At 44.7% G+C, this 14,042-nt stretch overlaps 1 protein-coding gene across 2 annotated transcripts in view; it reads right to left on the bottom strand.

Moving 5' to 3' along the window:
- Positions 1 to 14,042, bottom strand: part of LOC123751753 (aminopeptidase N) — a 28,603-nt gene that overhangs the window by 4,695 nt on the left and 9,866 nt on the right. Inside the window, exons 7-15 of one of the 2 annotated variants that reach the window (XM_045733845.2) lie at positions 12,358 to 12,535; positions 8,165 to 8,348; positions 6,937 to 7,093; positions 6,479 to 6,560; positions 5,560 to 5,954; positions 4,100 to 4,231; positions 3,493 to 3,635; positions 2,096 to 2,286; positions 141 to 299 (exon numbers count right to left, since the gene is read on the bottom strand). In XM_045733845.2, the coding sequence (XP_045589801.2) occupies positions 141 to 299; positions 2,096 to 2,286; positions 3,493 to 3,635; positions 4,100 to 4,231; positions 5,560 to 5,954; positions 6,479 to 6,560; positions 6,937 to 7,093; positions 8,165 to 8,348; positions 12,358 to 12,535 (1,621 nt within the window). Of the gene's footprint in view, positions 1 to 140; positions 300 to 2,095; positions 2,287 to 3,492; positions 3,636 to 4,099; positions 4,232 to 5,559; positions 5,955 to 6,478; positions 6,561 to 6,936; positions 7,094 to 8,164; positions 8,349 to 9,440; positions 9,619 to 12,357; positions 12,536 to 14,042 lie in introns of both variants that reach the window. The other variant, XM_045733837.2, reaches the window with a different exon arrangement.

Below are 14,042 nucleotides of genomic sequence, written 5' to 3'. Positions count from 1 at the left end.
GCCGCTTTTAAGACTCATAACTGGTGTGAGGAGCGGTAGCATTATAAGACAAAGGTCAGTACAGTAAAGTCAGACAGTATTCTAATTCCTTTTACAGGTAGATTTTGAACTCCTAACAGAGGAGCTGCAAATGCACCGACCTCAACAGCAGCCAGATCTCGGTGGTGCAGGAGAGGGCGTCTTTCAGCTCAGGCACGGGCTTGGTTCTGGAGTACCTCCAGGCGAAGTTCCACTCCAGTTCTCCGCCCTCCTTGAGAGCCGTGCAGTAGACGGTCGCGGCCACGTTGGCAGAGATCCCTCTGGAAGACAAGCACACAACGCAATACTCGACGCCTCTGTCATCAGTATATCACAAACATATCTTATTTGCCCCTGTACGAAGCGCATATATGCAGGCGATGAGTCACAATAACGTGGCTAAAGTATGTTGACCAGACCACACACTAGAAGGTGAAGGGACGACGACGTTTCGGTCCGTCCTGGACCATTCTCAAGTCGATTGGAACGAAGCGCATATATGTTTGATATTTTGTAGTTCTTTTTTATCATTCATTTAATGAAAATGATTTTCAACCGATTTTTAGGGCATTGCATGTGATTTTAGGTGTGTAAATGCAGTGGAGACAGTACTCAGGTGTTGGTGGCCAGAATCAGGCGTACTATCAGCCGGCAAATAAGGTAATACAATTTCTGATACGAGGATTTTAAGTGTATGCTTTTGATAATAAGTGAAAATTAGACCATGTTAAGTGTTGTTTTTTATTAAGAGGTCTTAAGTGCTCTGGCACAAATATTTCTATGCTGGCTGTTTAGGATCTGTTGATGTGCTGACTTTTGGTATTGTAAAAAACAAAGCTCTTCGAAATTATATGATGCACGAAACTTCTATACTATAAAAGAGAATGTCTGAACTCGCCTAATTGTGCTTGCGGGGGGTTGAGCTTCGGCTCTTTGCTCCCGCCTCTCAACTGTCAATCTACTGGTGCACAGGTTCCTGAGATTATTGAGCTCTATCATATCTACAATTGAAATTGTATGAAGTCAGCCTCCACCACATCACTTCCTAGTGCAATCCATTTATTAACTACTCTGACACTGAGAAAGTTCTTTCTAATGTCTCTGTGGCTCATTTGAGTACATTTGGGTTGTATGGTTACCCGTCCAAAGCTGGAGGCCAGACACTTGGCGCTAGCCTCATCTAACTTTGCAGGGGGAATGGTCTGGGGTACCGAATGGACATAGGCCTATCCAGACCATTCTAAGTTAAATGCTTTAAGAAATATTAACATTTATAGATATACACACTTGACTCCATGAAAATTGCACGATATTTGGTGTGATTCCCATGAAGTTTTAGTGATCATAATATATTTTCGGAGAGCCCCATATTGTTTCAATGCTTCTTAATAATAATTTTTTCCGAGAGAAGAGGCGGTGAGAGAATGGGGAGGGAAAGGGGGGGATAGGAATAGGGAGAGAAGGGGAGGAACCAAAGGAATGAGGACGAAGAGGGGGATCAAGGGGTGGGGCGATGTTGTGAAGAATGTGGAAAAGGTGGAAAAGAGGGGAAAAGGAAAGAGAAGAAGGGGGGAGGGTGAAGGTGAGAAGAAGGAGAGAGAAGGAGCAGAAATAGGAGATAGGGAAGAGGGGAAGATAAGAAGGGAGGAATGGGGTGGTGGAGGGAGAGAGAATCTCTGGCATCACCAGGTACCCCTCTAGTATAAAATATGCAAAAATGCATTAAAATATATAATAACAATGTCATCAGGAAGGAAGTTTAGAAGTTTTTTTGTTAAGCTTCAGGCTTCTGTTTAGGCTTCTGCACATCGACTTGTCAATGCTGGTTAGCATTGTAAATGTGTGGCAACGTCCGTGGTAGAAAAAAATGCTGAATTTAAATTTGTCGAGCTTAGTCATTTTTCTTCATTTATGTTCCCATCTGCATGAATTTTTTGGATTTAGCTCCAAAACAAAGTGTTTGATGCTAAAACATAGAAACAAGCATAGCATACAAAATATTACCTGTACATCAGAGCCCAGTCACAAAGAAAACACATTTTACACTACGATTCAGCTTATTACACAGGCTTCTTACTTGAAAGTTTCTGGGTTGGCCATCCAGCTCCTGAAGAGATTCAGGGACTTGATGCGACAGTCAGGATGACCGAGGTAGCAGGCCCAGGTCAGCACGCTGGACCTCAGCAGCATGATGGGCAGGTCCTCCTCAGGGACCTCCTCGAACCCCAACCTCTCGTACGCCGGCAGGACGACCGACATAAGGTAGTCCTGTCAGCAGCGAGATAATGTAAGTAATGCTCATTACAATGACCTTTCACATCGTGAGAACGAACAAAACAGAGTTAATCTAAACTGATTCATTGGAAAAATATATTCATACACTGATATGGCTATGGTCCATTTACTTATAAAGTTTGTACCGAGTGTAACGCTGCAAAATTAGTTCTCTTCCGACGAAATTGATGTTAAAATTAATATTTCTTATTCTTTGAATTCCCAGTGAATTCAGCAGAGTTGCAGGTTGATAGGCTTCTGTCTTATCGTGGCTGAGTGGATACGGCATGTGTCTGGGAATCACCAGAACGCCGGTTCAAGTCGCCTCATTGCCCCAAAATAGTCAAGCCGAGACTGTAAGAACCCGTGAAGACATTGTCATGTTGTGGCTGTAAGAACCCGTAAAGACAATGTCATGCTGTGGCTGTAAGAACCCGTAAAGACAATGTCATGCTGTGGCTGTAAGAACCCGTAAAGACATTGTCATGCTGTGGCTGTAAGAACCCGTGAAGACATTGTCATGCTGTGGCTGTAAGAACCCGTGAAGACATTGTCATGCTGTGGCTGTAAGAACCCGTGAAGACATTGTCATGCTGTGGCTGTAAGAATTCGTGAAGACATTTGTCATGCTGTGGATGTAAGAACCCGTGAAGACATTGTCATGCTGTGGATGTAAGAACCCGTGAAGACAAAGTCAGGCCGAGGCTGTAAGTTCCTTCCAGCCCTAGTGTGGGCTACCCTATAAGGCTATATCACTGCACACATTTGACTCCGTATTCACTCAGGAGAAGCAAAATGAGGAGCCGCATATAAAATTCAACGCTTATACAGGTCAAGTTATCAGCGAAGTAATGCTAAAATAAGTTTTCCTAATGCAAATGTTATACTTAATCTTTGCCGTAAAAGAGACAGACAATTCACACTGTTGATGACATTTGTTGTTTATCTATTATCCTTCTCATACTTTAAGCTGTGATCACTATGAATATTTGTCGGTCTTTGATCCAGTTAGATTTAGCGTGTTAAATTGTCACTACATAACAGTAATAGATAAATAACAAAACAATTGCTCGACATTGCAAATAAACTTATTTAAGGAGTCATTACCATTCTATGTTACTGTTATATTTTTGGCATTGTTGGTGTTACCAGTGATATTATTGTTGCTATTTGGGAAAGATTAGCTAGCTGGAGACATACTCTGAGGGCGCCGTAAGACGGGTCCCGGGAGAACATGTGGAAGAGGTACTTGAAGTTGAAGAAGGCTGCCTCCCAAGGCACACGCTCCTCCTCCTGGCCCAGGTACGCGATCGTTGCCAGAGCCGTCTTGTAGGACAGGCGACCTGAAGCAGGAGACTACTGTACACACTATGCGCAAATGAGCGGCAGTATGAGTGAGGCATCCCACTTGCTGAGTTTTCTATAGTAAGGGGTTAACTGTGCCAGTGTTCCGTACGTTTTCTGTGGTCATTGGATTGGCGTTGGCTATTGGTGAAAGAGGAGGGACTATGGAGGATGTATTGTTAGGCTGAATTTGTAGAAGAATTTGAATTGTGGGATTAGCGGTGATTAGTCATAAAATTGATGGTGGAATGGAGATGATTGGAAGTGCATTGAGAGATAGGAGTATTGGGAGGCTTTTCAACATATTTGAATTATTGAAGGAATAAGAATTTGGTCTTTCTTGTATATACGTTACATAGAAATTGCCCCGTAAGTAACTCATGAACTATTGATGAAATATCTGGTTATATCCAAAAGGTAACTGCATAGACGTTACCCGAGTTACGCGAGTCCGGTTACATACCTGCCCTGGCGAGGTTGAAGGCATCGTCGATGATCTGGGCTCTGTTGGTGACGTGTATGACGCGGTGATCCTCCTGCAGCTGCTGAATTAGGAGCTCCCAGTTGGCCTGGTCGTAGTTGACGCGGTAGTAGCCTGTGGAATGGTAAGTTATGATATTGAGAGAGATGCTAAGACGCCGGGAGTAAAGTGCGGATCACTGTTTCGCTCCCGGGGAACAGAAAATGGGGTCGGGTGCGCTCAAAAGATGTTGACATCTTCACACTTCCCTTCCTAAATGAATTGGGGTCGGGTGCATTCAACAGATGGCGTCACAGTAACAAGTCTCAAGAATTTTGTCATCACTCCGGTGTCAGGATAAAGATGCGGTGTTTTCCAGAGTATACATACTCTGATTCCAGAGTATGTATATACAGACCCAAAGGTGACTGAACTTTGCAAGAATCAATCAAGGTTAATAAAGAAACCTGATGAAATTGTATGGATGGAAAAGATTAAGTAATAACCGCAAATAAAATAAGGCAGATCAAGTTTTATTCTAATAATATCCAATGACCTTAATAATGGATTTACTGATTTTTTATGCTAAAGCTCGGTTGTTATAACAGGAAAGGTAGAAGTGTCTAAATATAAAAGGGGATAAATCTTTCATGTTCTGAAGTTGACTGTTCCTACGACCGAGCCCGTCAATTGCCTCTTACGTCAATAGTTGTACGATGGTTCTCATCGTTGCTAACAGTACTATCTTTATAGGAGGATGGATTGTCAAAATTTTATACTTTAAATATTTTGTAATCATTACAGATTTAAGTAGTAATAAATAATTATAATTTGCATGCAAGCAACGAAAAGTCTATTGGGAAACATGAGCCTATAAGCAGGCGATGAGTCACAATAACGTGGCTGAAATATGTTGACCAAACCACACACTAGAAAGTGAAGGGACGACGACGTTTCGGTCCATCCTGGACCATTCTCACAATCTACTTGAGAATGGTCCACGATGGACTGAAACGTCATCGTCCCTTCACTTTCTAGTGTGTGTGTTTTGGTCAGCACGCGCTTATAACCGTCACTCCACAGCCCTGAGCACCTCTGGAGGTGTGTTACGGGATCACCATAGCCCGTAACACATGGAAACTTTGTTCCGAGTAGCTGAACAACAACAACAACAACAACAACTCTCGAGGTTGCCGTCTGAGAACACATACCTGTCTGAACAAATCCACAAGGGCCGTGACGAGGATTCGAACCTGCGTTCGGGAGCATCCCAGACACTGCCTTAATCGACTGAACTACGACAGGGTAAAAAACCACTATAAACCCCTTTTACCCTGTCGTAGCCCAGTCGATTAAGGCAGTGTCTGGGATGCTCCCGGACGCAGGTTCGAATCCTCGTCACGGCCCTTGTGGATTTGTTCATTTGATGCATCACGTTATTGTGATCTCTATGTGTAACATACCTGTCTGCTTGACATTGAAGATAACCCAGTAGTGCGGCTCAGGGACGCTGATGCGTTGTGACACGGGCTCAGTACCATCCCCACTGAGCCACAACCTGACGCTGGTGTCATTGAACTCTGGCCTCATCTGCGTGGTAGAGGTCACGGGGATCCACCACTTGCGGGCCGTCGTGCTGCCCTCCGTCGCCGCGGTCTTGTCCAGCACGAAGTACTCCTGAGTGACGACGGCAGAAGTCGCACTGACCCTCGAGACGGTGACGACGGGGAAGCCTTTCTGTAGCGTCCAGGTATCCATGATGGTCTTGACGGTCAGATCGTGCAGCAGCGTCTCTTCCTTGTGCGCCGCCTCCGTCAGATGAAGCCACAGGTCGTCCTGGTCCGCGTTCTTGTACATCCTGGACGGAAAGAAATATCACCCTAGGAAGAGCAATGTAATCACGAGGTGAGTGCTAAGCCACCACCACTATACACCACTGGAACTGGATATGGGGGACAGGGAAGGTGAAGACGTGGGAGGAGGATTCATAGCATTATTGTCTTAAAGTAAAAAATTTTATTAAACTGATTTTCTGCTTTCTACCTTTCAATGTCGCGTTAACAATAAAAGTACAATCGGTAATATAAATGGAAAAAATTATAAATAATAAGTATAAAACTAAAAATCAAATTAATACAAATTCTTAAAAAAAATACATCGAAATAAATAGAAACAAATCAATCAATACTAATGAAATAATATAAAAATCTACGACAAAAATCAATTAAAAACAACAAAGCATAAATAAAATGATTAAATCCTATAAACAAAAAATAATTAAACTATTCAAACAATTAAAAAATTAAGATCCTATTTTCAATCTTTTCGAAGATGCCTTAATAAAGTTGCTCTTAGATGCTGAGTGAATGTTGAGGGACTTACAGTTGCCTGAGGAAGGTGCGGAGGCCCCTCCTGAAGGCTGACTCCGTCAGGAAGTGTCTCATCATCCGTATGATCGAAGCTCCTGCCGGAGGTGTCTCAGTTCGTAATTAACACATTAGTAGGGCCAGGATTTAAAATGAGCTGCAGGATAGTTGCTAATGAGCTGGTGTAGGATAATAGTTTTAAGTGAGCTGGTGTAGCATAATAGTTCTTAGTGAACTGATGTAGGATTACAGCTCTTAGTTGGTGTAGGATAATAACTCTTAGTGAATAGAGCTCTTATATGATAGAGCCCAATAGGAGCAGGAACCTGTACACCAGTTGACTGACAGTCGAGTAGCGATACCAAAGAGCAAGCACAATTAGAAGAGTACACACAGCTCAAGTTTTGTAAGTTTCGATGAGAAATCTATTTCCGATGGAGGTGGTACTGGTGTTACACATCTCGACAATGCTACCTTTGTTGTAGGAGATGGTGTCGAAGATCTCGTTAATATGGGCGGGGTCGTGCACGGGGACGCTGACGGGGTGGGAGGAGCGGAGGGCGTCCAGAGCCATCACCGCCTGCTGCCGCGCCACAACGAACTGATCCATCACCCTCCAAGACGGCTCCAGCTGCGCCGCCGTCAGCCCACATCACCAAGAACGAGCAGAGAATAAGGTCAAAACGTTATTATGGAAGGTGTGGGAATCTTTCCAGGGCAAGGTAAAGGAAGGTCATGCTAAATTATTATATAAATTATACCCATAAGACATCCATATGCAGATGAGGAATCACATGCCCATGATTTGCGGACAGCAGCTTACACTTGATTACATAGGGATTCAAGCATCAACAGCCTATTGGACTAACTAGGCTCTATGCTGTAGGAGGCATTTGGCTGGATCTGAGCAGATACGATATGACTTTACACTTCAGAAATAATCCTACTGCTGCCATTCTTAGTCACACCACCAATAAAGACAAGTGAGACACTTCCAGTGGAACCCATACACGTCCAAGTCATAATACTACCTCCACTATGTCTCAGATGTGGTGGTAAGCTTTGGATCGTAAGTAGTTTCTGTCTGTGTCTACTCTTTCCACTTCCATCACTGAATCAGGTTAATCTTCGTCTCAACGGTCTAAAATGCTTTGTTGCGAAAACATACAGGCATTTTTATGGACTTGTGACTCAAGCTGCAGCCTGGGTGTTTTGCTCTCGAGACTGACCGGTAGTTTGCATCATGTGTTGAGCCATCTGAGATTTTGCTGTTGTCGTCTACACTTTTTGGTGTTATCCAACACATCTATACCTGCATCAAGACTATTCTTGATCAGTTCGACAGTTGAATATGGCTCCTGTTCATAGTAGAAAGAATTCTTCAGTGATCCATTACAGTGGTCTTGGCTGGTCTACCAAGTCCTGGTCTACCAGGTAATGCCGAACCAACGAGTACGTTATTACTTCCTCACAATGCTTGAAACAAATGATATGTAGGCATGATAAACCCATGGACAATCACCCGCCCCTCTAAGACCATAGCATGCAAAACCTCTGGATATTCTTCTTCAAAGATCCCTGCAAGGTAAACCTCCTGGACAAACACTATCCACAAGCGTCTCTTGCAAGGTAAACCCCTGGACAATCCCCTCCCTCCCTCAAAGACCCGAGCGTGCAGTCCTCGGGAGAATTAAACACTCACATTATCTATGGCTACATCAGCCATGTAGGTGGCGAAGCCTTCGTTGAGCCAGAGGTCGGTCCACCAGGTCATCGTGACCAGGTTACCGAACCACTGGTGGGCCAGCTCGTGGGCCACCAGGTAACTCGTCCACTGCTTCTGGCTCGCTGACGAGCTGCTCGGGTCGTATAGCAGCCCAGACTCCCTGTATATGGGATGGGAGGTCAGCTGCAAGGTTTGGTGAGAGGCATCTGACGAGCATCAGGCCTCCAACCTTAGACAGACACAGACAGACAGACACAGACATTCTCGCTTTTAGATATAGATAGCGATATAGTGATGTATATCTATAAACAGTAAAATATATATATAAAGCTATATAGGATAAATAAAATAAGCATTATGCACGTAAAGAGAATGAGAGAAAATCTGGAATATAGAGCGAGACAGTGAATTTAATTACATATATTACATGGAAAGCAAAATCCTTTCAGTGAACAAATTAATTTATGATCAAACAACACATCAGAAAATGAAGAAACGACGACGTTTCGGTTCATTATCAAGTTTACTTGATAATGGTCCAGGACGGACCGAAACGTCTTCGTTTCTCCATCTTCTGATGTGTTGTTTGATCATCATATCTTCAGCCTCGTTATTGTGACTCATCATCTGCAAGCTAGTTAATCAAGCAAAATAAACTTCTCTTCCCAGTTAACAAGTAAACTCGACTACACACTACGAAGTGAAGTGACGACGACGTTTCTACTTGAGAATGGTCCAGAACGGACCGAAACGTCGTCGTCCCTTCACCTTCTAGTGTGTGGTCTGGTCAACATACTTCAGCCACGTTATTGTGACTACTCGTCTGCAACAAGTAAACTCCTCTAGTGAACAAACCAGTATATCAGGCAAAATAAACCTCTCCGTCTAATGAACAATCAAGTGCATCACGCAAAGTCAACTTCTCCAACAGTTAACAAACCAGTGTATGTTGACCAAACCACACACTAGAAAGTGAAGGGACGACGACGTTTCGATCCGTCCTGGACCATTCTCAAGTCGATTGTCATTCTCAAGTCAGTGTATCATGCAAAATTAGGTATCACTTAATCAGCACCCAGTCAGCGACCAAAAACAGATTTAACATTGCTAGAATGTTTGTGTGATAAGAAAGATCTTAATTAATGAGAAGTTTCGGAGTCAGTTCTTACTCCGAAGCCTGAAGGAGGATTCGACGCAAGAATGTTCATGAAAGCAGGAAACAGCAGCCCTGTCAGGCGTGTCGGTGACTGACCTGTAGGTGACGAGCCCCCAGTTCTCCATAGCGTTGGGACTCATCTCAGGAGGGCAAATAAAATCGAGTTTCGGGAGAGGAAAGTCCACGCCAAAGAATCCTTCAAAGAATTCTAGGCTTCTCTGGGCCACTTCGGAGCCATAGTGAAGTTTAGACTCTTCCGACTCGCGAACCCAAACTGGACAGAGGAAGAAATAGAAAAGTGATAAGTAAATAGATGGAAGAATATAGAAAAAGTAACGCGATAACCATTTTGAAAAAAGAAAGAGAAGAAAGATATTGAGTTAAGTTCTCACGCTTAAAAAAAAAAAGTGCTGCAATTTCTAATGTAGTTGAAGATTATTCCACTATGAAATATCTAGAATTTTAACGATATTTTATTCCGTCTGTAAATGTGGTTTGGTTTTTATTCCCTCTGTAAGTAGTTTGCTTTCCACTTAGTATTGTTTTGGTATAGGAACTGTATTGTTGACTTCGCCTCTACACCAAGCAGACCTGTGACCAGCCTACCCTCTACACCAAGCAGACCTGTGACCAGCCTACCCTCCACACCAAGCAGACCTGTGACCAGCCTACCCTCTACACCAAGCAGACCTGTGACCAGCCTACCCTCTACACCAAGCAGACCAGTGACCAGCCTACCCTCTACACAAAGCAGACCTGTGACCAGCCTACTCACTACACCAAGCAGACCAGTGACCAGCCTACCCTCTACACCAAGCAGACCTGTGACCAGCCTACCCTCTACACCAAGCAGACCAGTGACCAGCCTACCCTCTACACCAAGCAGACCTGTGACCAGCCTGCCCTCTACACCAAGCAGACCTGTGACCAGCCTACCCTCTACACCAAGCAGACCTGTGACCAGCCTACCCTCTACACCAAGCAGGCCTGTGACCAGCCTACCCTCTACACCAAGCAGACCTGTGACCAGCCTACCCTCTACACCAAGCAGACCAGTGACCAGCCTACCCTCTACACCAAGCAGACCTGTGATCAGCCTACCCTCTACACCAAGCAGACCAGTGACCAGCCTACCCTCTACACCAAGCAGACCAGTAACCAGCCTACCCTCTACACCAAGCAGGCCTGTGACCAGCCTACCCTCTACACCAAGCAGACCTGTGACCAGCCTACCCTCTACACCAAGCAGACCTGTGACCAGCCTACCCTCTACACCAAGCAGACCAGTGACCAGCCTACCCTCTACACCAAGCAGACCAGTAACCAGCCTACCCTCTACACCAAGCAGGCCTGTGACCAGCCTACCCTCTACACCAAGCAGACCTGTGACCAGCCTACCCTCTACACCAAGCAGACCTGTGACCAGCCTACCCTCTACACCAAGCAGACCAGTGACCAGCCTACCCTCTACACCAAGCAGACCAGTAACCAGCCTACCCTCTACACCAAGCAGGCCTGTGACCAGCCTACCCTCTACACCAAGCAGACCAGTGACCAGCCTACCCTCTACACAAAGCAGACCTGTGACCAGCCTACTCACTACACCAAGCAGACCAGTGACCAGCCTACCCTCTACACCAAGCAGGCCTGTGACCAGCCTACCCTCTACACCAAGCAGACCAGTGACCAGCCTACCCTCTACACCAAGCAGACCTGTGACCAGCCTACCCTCTACACCAAGCAGACCTGTGACCAGCCTACCCTCTACACCAAGCAGACCTGTGACCAGCCTACCCTCTACACCAAGCAGACCAGTAACCAGCCTACCCTCTACACCAAGCAGGCCTGTGACCAGCCTACCCTCTACACCAAGCAGACCAGTGACCAGCCTACCCTCTACACAAAGCAGACCTGTGACCAGCCTACTCACTACACCAAGCAGACCAGTGACCAGCCTACCCTCTACACCAAGCAGGCCTGTGACCAGCCTACCCTCTACACCAAGCAGACCAGTGACCAGCCTACCCTCTACACCAAGCAGACCTGTGACCAGCCTACCCTCTACACCAAGCAGACCTGTGACCAGCCTACCCTCTACACCAAGCAGACCTGTGACCAGCCTACCCTCTACACCAAGCAGACCTGTGACCAGCCTACCCTCTACACCAAGCAGACCTGTGACCAGCCTACCCACTACACCAAGCAGACCTGTGACCAGCCTACCCTCTACACCAAGCAGACCTGTGACCAGCCTACCCTCTACACCAAGCAGACCTGTGACCAGCCTACCCTCTACACCAAGCAGACCTGTGACCAGCCTACCCTTTACACCAAGCAGACCAGTGACCAGCCTACCCTCTACACCAAGCAGACCTGTGACCAGCCTACTCTCTACACCAAGCAGACCTGTGACCAGCCTACCCTCTACACCAAGCAGACCTGTGACCAGCCTACCCACTACACCAAGCAGACCTGTGACCAGCCTACCCTCTACACAAAGCAGACCAGTGACCAGCCTACCCTGTTCACAAAGCAGACCTGTGACCAGCCAACCCTGATCACAAAGCAGACCTGTGACCAGCCTACCCTGTTCACAAAGCAGACCTGTGACCAGCCTACCCTGTTCACAAAGCAGACCTGTGACCAGCCTACCCTCTACACAAAGCAGACCTGTGACCAGCCTACCCTCTTCATAAAGCAGACCTGTGACCAGCCTACCCTCTACCAAAGCAGACCAGTGACCAGCCTACCCTCTACCAAAGCAGACCAGTGACCAGCCTACCCTCTACACAAAGCAGACCTGTGACCAGCCTACCCTCTACCAAAGCAAACCAGTGACCAGCCTACCCTCTACACAAAGCAGACCTGTGACCAGCCTACCCTGTTCACAAAGCAGACCTGTGACCAGCCTACCCTCTACACAAAGCAGACCAGTGACCAGCCTACCCACTACACCAAGCAGGCCTGTGACCAGCCTACCCTCTACACCAAGCAGACCTGTGACCATCCACACCTGAAGGTGATGAGACCCCAGTTCTCCATGGCATTAAAGGAGTTCTCGGGGACGGCTATAAGGTCAATTTTAAGGAGCGGTGTGCAGACGGCGAAGTAGTCTTCGAAGTACCGTAGGGACCTGAAGGCGGTCTCACCGGCGAGTCTGGCGTGTTCTCCCACCGACACCCTAGTCACCACTGCAGAGACCACAGGGGCACGAGGACACACACACACAATTGTTTATTTTAATTATTTATACTGATGCTGAAAAACAAACAGTGGATGAAAAACAGGAAATCAGTCTATATAAATAAAAATGGAAATGTTCGTTTGTTCAAAATCGCTAATCTCCGAAAGTTCTTCATCGATTGCTTTGAAATTTTCACACAACGTTCCATTCGCATCCGAGCAGGTTTTTATATATATACTATATAGATGTTACGTCTGTGACGGGAAAAAACATGCTTTTTTGAAAAACTGTGTTTTTCATGTGTTTTTCATGTGAGGGAAATCTTCGAAACCTCTTTACCGATTGCTTTCAAATTTTGAGACAACGTTGTATTCGAATAGACGAGTGTTTTTATATACCTACTATATACATGCCTCACCTGTAACAGGAAAAAAACATGATTTTTTGGAAAATCAGCACCATCTGTAGGACGTAAGAGCAACACATGCTGTAAACCTTGAAAGTTCTTATCCGATTACTTTGAGATTTTTTTCACAACGTTCCATTCGAATACGTGCATGTTTTTATATACCTACTATCTACATGCCACACCTGTGACAGGTAAAAACATGTTTTTTTTTGGAAAAACAGCACCATCTGTTGCACGTAAGAGCAACACACGCTATATAAAATACGGTTCGATTTCATTTCAATGTTTCCGATTGCATTGATAAATTGATTTTTCATAGACTTTGATTTATTGTCATTTTGATTTAATTATTTTGTGTGATATTGCCTTGGAATTGAGCTGCGTTGTTTATCATAGTGTTCATTTCGTGAGTATAGTTTATTTGTTTCTTTTTTCATTGTTTTTCATTTCGTTTTTTTAACTGTTCTTATTTTTCAGTGCAATTGGTGGTGAAATTGAGCTGTGTCGATTGATCTATGTTTGAATTGAACTATTTCGTTAGTATTTTTTGGTTTTGTTTTGAAAACAAAAAAATGGAAAATACGTTTATTTCACAGCTGCAAATGCTATAAATCCACCGGCTACAACAGTTACTGCTGTCTTCATTTTATGTCAAAATGACGCGTTTACAAAAAGACTGGTGTATTCAGAAGTGCCTTCGTATTACACATGGAATGCCAGTAGAAAATCATTTAAACGACGCAAATGAGGAGAGCGAGTCGACGGACAACCTGGCATATTCAAATAAACTACGATAGGTAGACATCCACCGTGCATCCCAATCAAGATGAATACTTCTTTCTTCTCATGCTGTTGGTAAATGTGCTTTATGTTATGTCTGTGCTTTTGAATCTACATATTTGAGAAATATTTTATCTTAATATCTTTAATGTTGTGAGCATGTCCCCTTGCGCACATCTTTCCTAATTATGCAGGTAAATATTTTTGTATGATTACGTTAAATGTTTCTTAATATTAGTTTTATATAAAAATATGCTTAAAGGATTTGTTTTGATTGGGAGGAGGATTTACACGTTTGGTTTCTTTATTGTCTTAGTTTCTACTT

This window comes from Procambarus clarkii, chromosome 4, assembly GCF_040958095.1.
Source record: "Procambarus clarkii isolate CNS0578487 chromosome 4, FALCON_Pclarkii_2.0, whole genome shotgun sequence".
NCBI lineage: Eukaryota > Metazoa > Arthropoda > Malacostraca > Decapoda > Cambaridae > Procambarus > Procambarus clarkii.
Note: the sequence above shows the minus strand (reverse complement) of the source record. Positions and strands in the feature narration are given on the sequence as shown.